Here is a 13,985-nt window from a genome sequence, read left to right as displayed (position 1 = left end):
TGTCAACACCTGCTTTCTCCTTAGAACTTCTTTTTCCGCTACGCTCGTCGTCACCTTTCCGCTTGTTACCTGTCGCCGGAGCTTCGAATTTACCCTTGTAGGGATTCATTCGAAGGAGGTGGACCGTATCTCTGATCTTTCGTCGTCTTGCGTCGGGGTCGAAGTCTTCAACTTCATAAGTAACACCAGACAACTGTCTTACAACCTTAAAAGGTCCAAAGTAGCGCCTGAGTAGCTTCTCAGAGAGACCAACCTTCCGAACGGGAGTGAAGATCCAGACGAGGTCACCAGGCTGGTAGACAACAGGGCGGTGGCTCGCGTCATACCTTCGGCGATCGTTTTTTGAGCCTGCAGCGTGAGGAGTCGAGGTAACTGCCGAGCTTCCTCAGCTCTGGTTAACACGTGGCCGATGTAGTCGTCGTCCACGTCATCAGGATGTAACGGAAACACAGTGTCCATCGTCGTAGTCGCCCCACGCCAATGGACCAGGAGAAATGGCGTAAATCCTGTGGTGTCTTGTTTGGCGGTGTTGTAGGCAAACGTCACGAAATGTAGCACCTCATCCCAGTTGCTCTGCTCAACACTGACGAACACTGATAGCATGTCGACCAAGGTCATATTAAGGCGCTCAGTAAGCCCGTTAGTTTGCGGATGGTAGGCAGTCGCCATGTGATGAGTTTATATCAGTCACAAGATTCGACTGAAAAACTTTCCCTCGATCCGTAATTAACGACCTAGGGGCACCGTGTTTTAATACAGTGTCTTTCACGATGAATTTGGCCAACTCGGATGCTTCGGCTGTTTTCACGGCTTTTGTAATGGCATAGCGTGTCAGATAATCTGTGCAAACAATAATCCATCTAGTGCCACTAGCAGACATCGGAAATCGTCCGAGGAGGTCAATCCCAACACGCTGGAAAGGCGTTTCGGGTGGTGGAATTGGTATGAGTCGGTCAGGTGGTTTCTGAGGAACTGCCTTTCTCCTCTGGCACTCTCTACAGTCCGACACATAGTGACGGACACTCCTAAATAAACCTGGCCAGAAAAATCTCTTGCGGATTCTATCGTAGGTCTTAATAAATCCTAAATGTCCGGCCTCAGGTGTGTCATGGAATTTCTGTAGAACATCTAAGCGCATGTGTTTAGGACTCACTGGTGGCCACGTCTTTCCAAACGCATCAAAGCTTTTCTTGCAAAGTAATCCATTAACTACCTTAAATTGTCCTTTCCTATCCTCTGGCCGATTTAAGGCAAACATAATTTGAGATATCTTGGCGTCCTTCTTCTGCTCAGCAGAGAGATCCTAGAGTGCAGCGAGACAGTCACTATCTTCGTCAAAGTCTTGATGGTCTTGCACAGGGTTTCTTGAGGGACAGTCGGCATCTTGGTGTATTCTTCCACTCTTGTACACTGTGGTAATGTCATACTGTTGAAGACGTAGCGCCCACCTGGCGAGTCGTCCTGTTGGATCCTTAAGATCTGTCAACCAACAAAGTGAATGATGGTCTGTAACAACTGTGAATGGCCTTCCATAGAGATACTGTAGAAATTTGCACATGGCCCAGATCACAGCAAGACATCCTCTTTCTGTAGTTGAATAGTTTCTGTAGTTGAATAGTTTTGCAAGTGTCCTAGAAGCATAAACTATAACCTTCTCTTTTCCATCCGAAATTTGCACCAGAACAGCACCGAGCCCATACCCACTGGAATCTGTGTGCAGTTGTGTAGGTGCTCTCTCATCATACAGACCAAGTGCAGGGTCAGTCGTCAGAGCTTTTCGCAGCACATCGAAAGAATCTTGTTGAGAACCGCCCCAGATAAATTTAACATCAGTTTTTAACAGTTCTTGGAGTGGCCTGGCTTTGATACAAACTTCTTTGATTAAACGAATGTAATAAGAACATAATCTGAGGTAGCTTCTCACTTCTCTAATACTTCTAGGAATAGGATATTCCGTTGTAGGCGTCACCTTTTCTGGGTCTGGCCGCACACCTTCGTTTGACACAAGGCGTCCAAGTAATTTGATTTCTTTTGCTCCAGAGAGACACTTTCTTGGATTAAGTTTCAGTCCGCCTTGTTGAAGACACTTAAGAACGGCCCTCAATCTTTTTATGTTCATCAAATGTGTCTGAGATCACTATAATGTCATCTAAATAACAAAGACGCATCGTCCACCTCAGGTGCCTTAGAAGATTATCCATCATCCGTTCAAAAGTTGATGGTGGATTACACAAACCAAACGGCATTACCTTAAACTCATACAGGCCCTCAGGGGTGATGAATGCAGTTTTATCACGGTCAGCCTCATCTACTTCGAATTGCCAGTATCCCGAGTACATGTCCATGGTTGAGAAAAACTCAGCCCCCTTCAGACAATCTAGTGTATCGTCAATTCGTGGAAGAGAGTAAGCGTCCTTTTTAGTTATCTTCTTAAGCTTCCTGTAATCAACACAAAAGCGCCAACTGCCATCCTTCTTCCTGACGAGGACCACTGGTGACGACCGTGGGCTCTGCGAAGGCTGAACGATGCCAGTGATCACCATTTTCTCTACCTCGCCGCGAATTATTCGACATTCCGTTGCAGACACACGGTATACTCTCTGGCTTATTGGTTGATGGTCTCCAGTGCTAATCCGGTGCTTCACCGTCGATTTGTCTAATTTGCTCTTCACCTGTGGATTGAAGCAGTCAGAGAACTCTTGAAGAATGGCAAGTAACTTCTTCTGTTGTTCCTTAGTGAGATCTGGTGATAGTCGAGCTAGTAGATCTCTCGTAGTGATGGCACTAATTTCGCCCACAGACTCGGCATGGAAGGTTTCTGTGACGCTCAGCTGTTCTTCAATTAACGGCTCAGCGTTTGTTACGCACTTGCGTCTTGGAAGGGTCTGCGGCTCTTGGTGACAGTTAACTGTCCACAATTCACCGAATCCGTTCTTAAACGAGACGACAGACGCTGGGATGACAAAGTTATTCTTCAATGGAATGCTTCTCTTACATTCCACTACAAGATCCATGAGTTGATGCATGGCATGACATGTGACAGTTACCTTCCTACTACTGACTGCAGGAATAATCATTTCATCCAGCACACATAGTCTACACACACTTAAATGCGCATCTTCCTGTCCACAGTACCTCATCTCGTCTAGCATAATCTTCGAGCGGCCACAATCAATAATTGCCTGAGAAGCTTTCAAAAAGTTCCATCCAAGAACGACGTCATGACTACACTCTTGTAAGATGATGAGTTCTAAGGGATGTGTATTACCACTTATACCCACACGTATGGTACATCTTCCGGTAGGTTTTTCATATTTCCCATTAGCCACCTTCAGCAGAGATGTTTTGCTGTCAACGAATACGGTTTTCTGCAACTGGCGACGGTACTTCTCCTAAATGACTGAATATGGTGCTCCAGAGTCCACAAGAGCTTAGGCTGGTCGGCCATCCATGAGGATATCGACGTAGTTTTCTATCAATTTTGTAGTGATCGACGGCGGAGGATTTATATCTTCGGCGGCCTCACCTCCAAGAAAGATCGCACCCTTTAGTTTTCCAGGTTGCTGCGGCTAGGTGATCGGCTGGAGCTTCTAAACGGCGATGGAGACCTTGATCGGCGTATTGGGGGACGTCCTCTCCAGCGGCTAGTTTGCGGCGATGGTGACCTACGTCGTCCTGCAGCCACATCTTCTTGTACATCTTCGTCGTCCCGGAGTTGGCGTCGGCTAAGATCGGTCTGCTGTCTTCTGGCGCGGGCGTCATCAAATACCCGCCGCCTTTCTCAACAATAGCGCACCACATGTCGCGGTCTTCCGCAGTGGAAACAAGCTGGTTGGTTGTCCTGGGTCCTCCAGACGTGTCTTCCTTGGTGCCAAACAGGTTCCTCATGCGGCATTGTAGGAACGTAACTCCGCCTGAGTTTCGACTTTTTCACCGTTTTAAAGGGAAATGAAGGACGAGAGATTGGGTTCAATGTCTGTTCTACTTCCTCCCTTATGACCTCTTGAAGCGTCTCGGTTTTTTTTTTTTTTTTTTTTTTTGCTCGCCGTGCAATCCAAGTGCCTTCTGAACTTCCTCTGTCACTATCTGACGAAGAAAACTTGTGAAATCTGTTGCTTCCTCCATTACAGTCATCGATACGACGTTAGGAAGCCGTTCAAACTTGTTGCGTGTAATTCTTTTTTGATGCTTTGTCTGGTTATACTGGCACCATTTTATGAAGTAGTCTGCTGTCGAAACCTCCTTCAGGAGTAGGACTTGATACATGTCCTCAGCGACACCCTTCATGAGATGTGCAACCTTTTCTTCCTCCTTCATTCTAGGTTCCACTGTTTTACACAGCTCCAAGACGTCTTGAATGTAGGATGCTGTAGTTTCTCCTGGACGCTGTGCCCTGCACTTTAATTCATCTTCAGCCTTGCACTTCAGTCGTTGTGTGTCGCAGAAATACGTGGGCAGTTCCGCCTGGAAAACTTTCAATCTTGTGAACTTCTCCTCGTTGTTCTCATACCACTGCTTGGCAGTGCCCTCCAGGTAGAAAAATACGTTAGCCAAATACACGGTGGCATCCCATTTGTTAAATTTGGCTATACGCTCGTATACCTTCAGCCACTTGTTTGGATCTTGGCCATTGTCACCAGAGAACCCGGAAGGATGTCTCATGTGGTGGCACACAGAGGTTGTCATCGTAACGTCCTGTTCTTCTTCTGTCTCCAGCAGATCGGGATGTGTTGAACATGGCTGGAACTCGGGTTTCTCTCCACGTAAACGGCGGCACTGTCGTGGCCTGATGGGAGCCACTGCGTCGTCGATAATGTGCGCCGTCACAAGTTTCAATGCCGGGCGCCTCCACCAGAGTAATGTCACGTAGAAGAAGGTGTAATTAGATGAATGACGAACACTAACTTCACTTAACGAAGGTTTATTCAGCACTTGCACATACAAGAACGCGGAGCGAACTGCCTCCGGCCAGAACACATACAATATACACTCCTGGAAATTGAAATAAGAACACCGTGAATTCATTGTCCCAGGAAGGGGAAACTTTATTGACACATTCCTGGGGTCAGATACATCACATGATCACACTGACAGAACCACAGGCACATAGACACAGGCAACAGAGCATGCACAATGTCGGCACTAGCACAGTGTATATCCACCTTTCGCAGCAATGCAGGCTGCTATTCTCCCATGGAGACGATCGTAGAGATGCTGGATGTAGTCCTGTGGAACGGCTTGCCATGCCATTTCCATCTGGCGCCTCAGTTGGACCAGCGTTCGTGCTGGACGTGCAGACCGCGTGAGACGACGCTTCATCCAGTCCCAAACATGCTCAATGGGGGACAGATCCGGAGATCTTGCTGGCCAGGGTAGTTGACTTACACCTTCTAGAGCACGTTGGGTGGCACGGGATACATGCGGACGTGCATTGTCCTGTTGGAACAACAAGTTCCCTTGCCGGTCTAGGAATGGTAGAACGATGGGTTCTATGACGGTTTGGATGTACCGTGCACTATTCAGTGTCCCCTCGACGATCACCAGTGGTGTACGGCCAGTGTAGGAGATCGCTCCCCACACCATGATGCTGGGTGTTGGCCCTGTGTGCCTCGGTCGTATGCAGTCCTGATTGTGGCGCTCACCTGCACGGCGCCAAACACGCATACGACCATCATTGGCACCGAGGCAGAAGCGACTCTCATCGCTGAAGACGACACGTCTCCATTCGTCCCTCCATTCACGCCTGTCGCGACACCACTGGAGGCGGGCTGCACGATGTTGGGGCGTGAGCGGAAGACGGCCTAACGGTGTGCGGGACCGTAGCCCAGCTTCATGGAGACGGTTGCGAATGGTCCTCGCCGATACCCCAGGAGCAACAGTGTCCCTAATTTGCTGGGAAGTGGCGGTGCGGTCCCCTACGGCACTGCGTAGGCTCCTACGGTCTTGGCGTGCATCCGTGCGTCGCTGCGGTCCGGTCCCAGGTCGACGGGCACATGCACCTTCCGCCGACCACTGGCGACAACATCGATGTACTGTGGAGACGTCACGCCCCACGTGTTGAGCAATTCGGCGGTACGTCCACCCGGCCTCCCGCATGCCCACTATACGCCCTCGCTCAAAGTCCGTCAACTGCACATACGGTTCATGTCCACGCTGTCGCGGCATGCTACCAGTGTTAAAGACTGCGATGGAGCTCCATATGCCACGGCAAACTGGCTGACACTGACGGCGGCGGTGCACAAATGCTGCGCAGCTAGCGCCATTCGACGGCCAACACCGCGGTTCCTGGTGTGTCCGCTGTGCCGTGCGTGTGATCATTGCTTGTACAGCCCTCTCGCAGTGTCCGGAGCAAGTATGGTGGGTCTGACACACCGGTGTCAATGTGTTCTTTTTTCCATTTCCAGGAGTGTATATACAACTACAGAACATTCCAGTACAATGCTTCTTGACATTTGTGGATACTTCTAGAATGTACTCGAACCGAATATAGAAATTAAAATGGTATATTGTAGGTGAGTTTTGAAATCACGACCCTCCAATCGACAGGTATCATAACCACTACACCACGGTCCTACTCAGCTTCTTCTGCGACAATATTGTCTATGCCTGTACTACTGTTCCCCTGCACCCCAATTGGAAAAAGCACAGTCTGCAGTACATCACATGAATTTAGGAGATCTAACAGCATCCATTTTCTTGTACAATTATATACCAAATTAATATTGAAGTCACTACAGATAACTAATTTCTGGTGCTTCCTATAAAGTGAATCAAGAACCCTCTCTAGATTGAGCAGAAATGGTCTGAAGTTAGAGTTAGGGCATCTATAAACAACAAAAATTAGAAGTTCAGTTTCACTAAATTCAACTGCCCCTGCACAAAATTCAAAAATCTGTTCAGTGAAGTGCCATGATACATTTATGGACTCAAATTATAAATGTTTTTTACGTACATGGCCACTCCCTCACTCTGCAAGGAACTCCTTGAAAACTAGAAGTCCATTAGAACTAGTGATAGCCTTGGGAGAGCCAGCCATGACAAAAATCTACCATCTGGTGAGCAGGATGTATGGGACAGGAGAAATACCCTCAGACCTCAAGTAGACTATAATAATTCCAATCCCAAAGAAATCTGGTCTTCACAGGTGTGAAAATTACCAAACTATCAGTTTAATAAGTAACGGCTGCAAAATACTGACAAAAAATTCTTGACAGATGAATGGAAAAAATGGTAGAAGCCGACGTCAGGGAAGATCAGTAACTAACCTCCTGCTTCATTTATTGAATTTTTGTATTTTCTACTATCATCAATGAAATTCAATGTCCCTTTTGTTACCCAAGGATTTTACTAGCCCTCATCTTTTTACCTACTTGATCCTCTGCAGCCTTCACTATTTCATCTCTCAAATCTACCCACTCTTCTTCTACTGTATTTCTTTTTCCTGTATTTTTCAATCGTTCCCTAATGCTCTCTCTGAAACTCTCTAGAATCTCTGATAGTTTCAGTTTATCCAGGTCCCATCTCCTTAAATTCTTACCTTTCCGCAGTTTCTTCAGTTTTAATCTACAGTTCATAACCAAAAAATTGTGGTCAGAGTCCACATCTGCCCCTATAGATGTCTTATAATACCAAACCTTGTTCCTAAATCTCTGTCTTACCATTATATAATCTATCTGAAATCTTCCAGTGTCTCCACCAGGCCTTCTCCACATATATAACCTTCTTTCGTGATTCTTAAACCAAGTGTTAGCTATGATTAAGTTATGCTCTGCGCAAAATTCTACTAGCCAGCTTCCTCTTTCACTGCTTACCCCCAGTTGCTATGCACCTACTACTTTGCCTTCTCTTCCTTTCCCACTATCGAATTCCAGTCCCCTCCACGACTATTAAACTTTCGTCTCCCTTAAGTATCTGAACATTTTCTTTCATCACATCATACATTTCTTGAATCTGTTCATCATTTGCTGAGCTATTTGGCATATAAACTTGGCTCCGTGTCTATCTTTGTTACAGTAATGCATTCACTATGCTACTCGTAGTAGCTTATCCGCGCTACTATTTTCTTATTCATTATTAAAGCTACTGGTGCATTACCGTTATTTGATTTTGTATTTATAAACCTGTATTCACCTGACCAGAAGTCTTTTTCCTCCATCCACTTACCTTATCTTAATTCGGTGTATTTCGATGCCTGTCTTGGCTTCGTATTCAGTGGTATATTGTTGCTCGCAGGAATATGTTCAGAATTTAGTTTAAAATATGTAGGTGAATTAACTTGTTCCAGGCACATTGTCTTTCAGATAGAACATTTAACTTCTTACAAGTTTTATATCTTTTTGACACAAAATAATTTCAGCATTCAAACATGTCTTAACTTCGAAAAGCGAAAAAGCATGCAACTAGGCCTACAGAAACTTCCCTCCAATTTCCGAGTAGGCGAGAAGGATACAGGTAAAGCACACACCAAAGAAAGTCTTTTACATAACAAATGAGTTACGTATGAATAATATTTCCTGATGTCAGTTAGAGTGTTCATAATTAATAATTTTAATGTCATTGACTTTGTATGTAATTAAATTGGCTAACCGAATTTTTAAGTGAATTCAACAGACGTAAAAAATTAAGCTTTTTTAAAATAATATAAATGATATTATTGATACCAGATTCATGCTAGAACACATGTTCTGTATGTAAGTGTACAAAAATATTTTATTTATATCATTAAAACCGTATGAAATGCGATATTACAATATGAACTTATCTGTAATGTATAGGAAATTTATGGAGTGCGTCGAGTAATCCAGTACATAACGAAAAATGAGCCAGTTCCGTTACAGTCTCCAGTGTTACATTCATCTTCAGCCTGAGTTATTCTTCAAATGTCCTCAGCTTCTTTGGTACCCGTTCATCAAGCCAGTCCTGTGTGGTGGAGCAACGTCGCTCACCAGCTAGTACCCAGGTCCACAGGCAGGATGACAAACGCTGCACGACTTCGTACCTACCAACAGCAGCCAGTTCAGTAAGCTTTGAGGACACATCCCCAGACAAAACGACTAGACCCTTTCCAGGATTATAGGCAGCTTTGAAGGCTTTATATCGCATGATTTACGTTAACACGATAGCGTAAATTTGATGGGAGAAATGTAATGGCTCCCATATTAAACTGCCGCCTTCTGTCTGATGTCTTCATTTCTTCATGTAGCTACCAACACCTTTCGACAGGTGACATGTTGTTTACTGGGGGCGGCCTTTAACCCGACAGTGTCACGTCACCCACTTCTTTAGGCGGTTTTCTACCCACAGTCATCAGGAGGCAATATCTAATGAGGACAGCCATACCATATAGAAGGTAATAGCTTAAGAAATGAGATGAAACGTATTTGAATATTGTTATGAAGTGCGCCTATACTTTTCTTTCAGGTAAAGAAAGCTTTTTAAAAAAGCTTAATCCTGAAGATGTAACAGATTACGGATATGATTACGACTATAACAGCATTATGCATGGCGGCAGGAAAGCATACTCCGGAAACAACAGAAGTACAATTGAGCCAGTCGTAAGTATTTCAGACATATATTCCCGCAATACATCGTAATGTTTTCGCTGCTATACAGTGTGTCCCAGAAAGGTTGTGATAGACTTCGGGAGATTGGGGAGGGTGTCTTGAGGAAGAAATCAAGGTAGGAACCTGTGTCTGGAAACGTCATCCAACGACGCTACGGAACATCGAAGCTGTAGGCGCTGGCTGCTGGTGCCGGGTCGCCCCTTCGGCAGGAAATGTGACTTTTCGCACTGACGGTCCGTACGCGAAACGTTTCACAATGTTGTTTCTCATTCACTGACAGCAACTGTTTGCCACAATCGCCAGTGGAAGAAACGGAGCTATCTTCTGCGTGGACAGGCTTTGTCTCCTATGAAAGAGATGCACTCTGGCTTCGGCGGATGGCGATTTCGGACACGTGTTGCCATTCGCAGTTTATTTTTCTCCTGGAACCCTCTAAAACATCCAGTGTTTTCAGCACACAGGAGAAAAATAAACTGCAGATGGAAACCCGTGTCCAGAACCATCATCCACGAAGGCAACAGAGCCTTACATTCACATTTTCCGCTGGCGATCGTGCTAATCAGTAGTGATCGCTGAATAACAAACAACATTCCGAGACGTTCCGCCTATGGTGCGTCGGCGTAGAAAGTCGCGTTTGCTGGTGAAGCGGTGGTCTGGTGGCAGGCGCTAGTGCGTGTCAAACTTCTGACACTCTGTAGCGTCGTTGGACGACATTTCCAGACATGGGTTCCTGTCTTTGATGTGCTCCTCAATACATCCTCCACAAACCCTCGAAGTTCGTCGTAACATTTCTGGAACAGCCTGTATGTGATAAAATTGTTTTAACGATCTTATTTTAATAACTGGTCCAGATGGTCATACTTGATTAGGACAAGACACATTTTAATTGTCCACTATTTACATATTATATTTACGTGCAGGACAGTTAGAAAAATTAGTAGGAGTCGTATCGTTGTGGCCTTTTTATCCAGTTTGTTAGTAACAATTCAGCTTTTCGAAGTAATCGTCCATGTGACGCTTGTCTTGTGAAAGTTTGTGTTGCTATAACGACTCCACTACATTTACGTACGGGTCTTGACAATGTACGTCAGCCCAAAAACCAACCGCATTATTAGTTAAACAGAGTACTCAAGTAAATGGATGATATTATATTCCTAAGAGCAAGTGACTTTTAAAGATGAATGTAATGTGCTTAACGAAGTGCTTAGATTTCTGCCTTTAAATATTTACATACACCCTAGCGCCTCATGTTTTACTAATAAATATGCCCGCCAAAGAATTCATTTTACATTTAATTTGTGTCGCGGAAACACGACTGCTGTTCTGCTTCTTATAGCCTAGCACACTGTGTCAAGAAAACCAATGGATGTACCACACAAATTAATCCTGTTACGTGTATCGTAACTTAAACGTCAGTTTACTATGAACAGTATCGAAGATATTTTCAACACACATACAAAATGCGATTTACAAAATACGTAGTCATCATCTAATTTCCGAGCTGTGCGAAAATTAAGAACAGATTTGTTGTTGGAAGCGATCTCCAAGGTGAAAGTCAGCATCATCTTTCCTCTGCAGTAAAAGCAACAAACTGTTTACTTGTCTTTAATTTTTCTTGCGTGTTTCTGCGTGTGTGTGTGTGTGTGTGTGTGTGTGTGTGTGTGTGTGTGTACGTCTCGTTGTGCCCCCTCAACCTGCCCTCCCGCCATCGTTTGGTTAAGACTTACATGTTGTCGCTTCCTGTCGCTTCTTGAATTTACTTTCACAATTGAAATTACATTTATATATAAATTACACACTGAAAGTTTTTAAACATATATTTCTTAAATCATTCTGTATCTATTATTGTATATAAGCAGTCTCCATAATTTATTTACTGCTCACCCTTTAGCGTTCTTCAATGTCTTCATCATATCCTCATTGCATGCACTGTAGGATGGTAGCCCCTAGGATATAAAGTACTCAATATCGTTCTCTCACTATAGATGTGTGGTAACTTTTTTTTTTTTGAGTCGTCAGTGATCTAACTGGTTTTATGCTACCCACCACGAATTCCCCTCTTGCGTCAACCTCTTCATTTCAGAGTGCCACATGCGCCTTACGTCCTCAATTATTTTTAGAATGCATCTCCGTTTCCCTCCACAGATTTTACCCTCCATAGCTCCCTCTACTACCATCGAAGTTATTCCTTGATATCTTGAAACGTATGGTATCTTCCTTCCTCTTGTCAACGTTTTCTAAAAAATGTTCTTCTCCTAGCCGATTCAGTGGAGAACCTTTTCATTCCTTATCCTATCAGTCCGCTCAATTTTCAACATTCTTCCGTACCACCGCATCTCAAACGCTTCGATACTTTTTTCCTATTTTCCCACAGTCCATGATGTACGTGCTCCAAATCCAATTTCGCGGGAAATTCTTTTTCAAATTAAAGCCAGCGTTCCATATTACTAAATTTTTCAGGCTAGGAATGCTGTGTTTGTCTGTGCTCGTCTGCTTTTTATAGCCTCTTTGCCTCGTCCTTCACGTGCTATTTAGTTTCCGAAGTAGCAAAATTTCTGCGCTTCGTCTACTTTGCAGTCAACATTTTGTTGTTACATTTATCAGTGATCTTATTTCTTTTACTCCTCTCATTGTGCTCATTATTCCTTTCAATAGTTCTTCCTCACTTTCACTGAGGATGGCATTGTCATCAGTGAATCTTGTTACTGAGACTATATGACCACGAATTTTCATCCCACTTCTGAACCTTCCTTTTATTTCTGCCATTGCTTCTTCGATGGATAGACTGAACAGTAGAGAGAAAGACAACGCCCTGTCTTGTATCTTTTGTAATGCCAACACATTGTTCCTGATCTTCCATTCTTATTTCTCCCTCTTGGTTATAGTACATACTGCATATTACCCGTCTGTTACCATACCTCACATGTGTTCTCCTGAGTCTTGTTTTTTCCTACAGGTGTCAGAGATGTACCACTTTTAGACTAGGGAGAAGGAAAACGCATTGTAAGAGAGATTATGGTTGAAGAAACATCCAGTTTCAGAAAATGGCTGAATTGCAAATTTTAACGTACAGCTTCTGTGCAGACAAGTGCTTAACAGAAAGTATTTAGAAATTACGATAACATTTTTGTCCAACCAGTTTTAGCTTAGTCAGTATGCGAAACCAGCTATTGTTAATACACCAGATCATCCGAGCATTCAAAACTGAATTTCACGAGTTACTCATCTGTATTGATGACTGATTCATCCAACTCATTTCACATAATGTGCCTCTCTGAACATCATGCGACCACAGCTATAGATACAGCAAGAGATGAACGATTTAAGTTAGTTTCTTATCTCTTTAGAGCAGATACCAAGCGAGGTGGAGTCACCACATTTCTTAGAAACTGCCTTACACTCAAGAAAAAAGCCTCTAGATGCATCTGGAAACATGTACAACAGCCGTCGAGTTCCATTACGGATGTTTTATAATAGTAACTAAGCACCGAGCAGCAGCTGTAAACAATAATCTGTTCATAAATCATCTAAAAGTTCTATTGACCTATTTAAAAGCATTGTGGTTGATGGTGATACAAACCTAGATTTTCTTAAAAACGCTTGCAGTAGATATTTGTTGCAATTAGCACCATTGTCTTTCAATTTAATTCCTACACTAAACATTCCAACTAGGATAGCTGAATGCTGTAAGACAGCCTTTGGTGGGCATAGTATGAGTTTGCTCCTTTGATTTATCTATAAAAATATGACAAAGATTATAATCAACAGCATAGCAGGACATGACATGCAGCTCCTTGTCCTAAGTGTAAATCCTGACCAAGTTAAAAAGCCTACTACATCTGATGACAGGAGAAAAATTAATATACCAACAATTATTATAGTAAACTGCTGAAAGACATGAATTGCACAGATGCAAGTCATTTCACCAAAAAGTCATTAGGCTAAACATTGTCTTCAACAAAATAATGGATTACTCAAGGAAATAAAGGTATTTTGTAGGACAAAATGGAAGTTGAGTCTGCCAGGAACACGTTCAATGTTGATGATTTAGCTCATGACAAGAATACTGCAGAGTATTAGGGACAGTAATCCTGACATCTAAGCAAATGAACTGTGAGAAGAAGATAGCAACATCAGTCAATAATAACTTCACTTGAAAATAACTTCAAAGTTTCTTAAGAAATTAATTTCAATAATTATGTAATCACAAAACTAACTGTGGTCATTTTCCTACCTATTAGTTTCATGATTTGCTTCCATTTTGTCTCTAAGTAAGAGCCAATTTGACAAAAGATAACTAACTTCACTTTAGCAATAGTAATATTATTTCTTAAACGTTAAAGTGAAATTGCTCCTTCAGAGATCGTGACTGAAATCCTCGTAGAACAAAGTTTTTTACAGAATAATTGTCATACGGTAAGG

At 43.4% G+C, this 13,985-nt stretch overlaps 1 protein-coding gene across 2 annotated transcripts in view; it reads left to right on the top strand.

Annotated features, from left to right (window-relative positions):
• The window catches only part of LOC126234396 (zinc metalloproteinase nas-14-like), a 300,270-nt gene that overhangs the window by 87,009 nt on the left and 199,276 nt on the right, over window positions 1-13,985 (top strand). For both annotated transcript variants that reach the window (XM_049943093.1, XM_049943087.1), the window contains one exon: window positions 9,421-9,554. In XM_049943093.1, the coding sequence (XP_049799050.1) occupies window positions 9,421-9,554 (134 nt within the window). The remainder of the gene's footprint in view (window positions 1-9,420; window positions 9,555-13,985) is intronic.

Source organism: Schistocerca nitens, chromosome 1 (assembly GCF_023898315.1).
Source record: "Schistocerca nitens isolate TAMUIC-IGC-003100 chromosome 1, iqSchNite1.1, whole genome shotgun sequence".
Taxonomy (NCBI): Eukaryota; Metazoa; Arthropoda; class Insecta; order Orthoptera; family Acrididae; genus Schistocerca; species Schistocerca nitens.
Note: the sequence above shows the minus strand (reverse complement) of the source record. Positions and strands in the feature narration are given on the sequence as shown.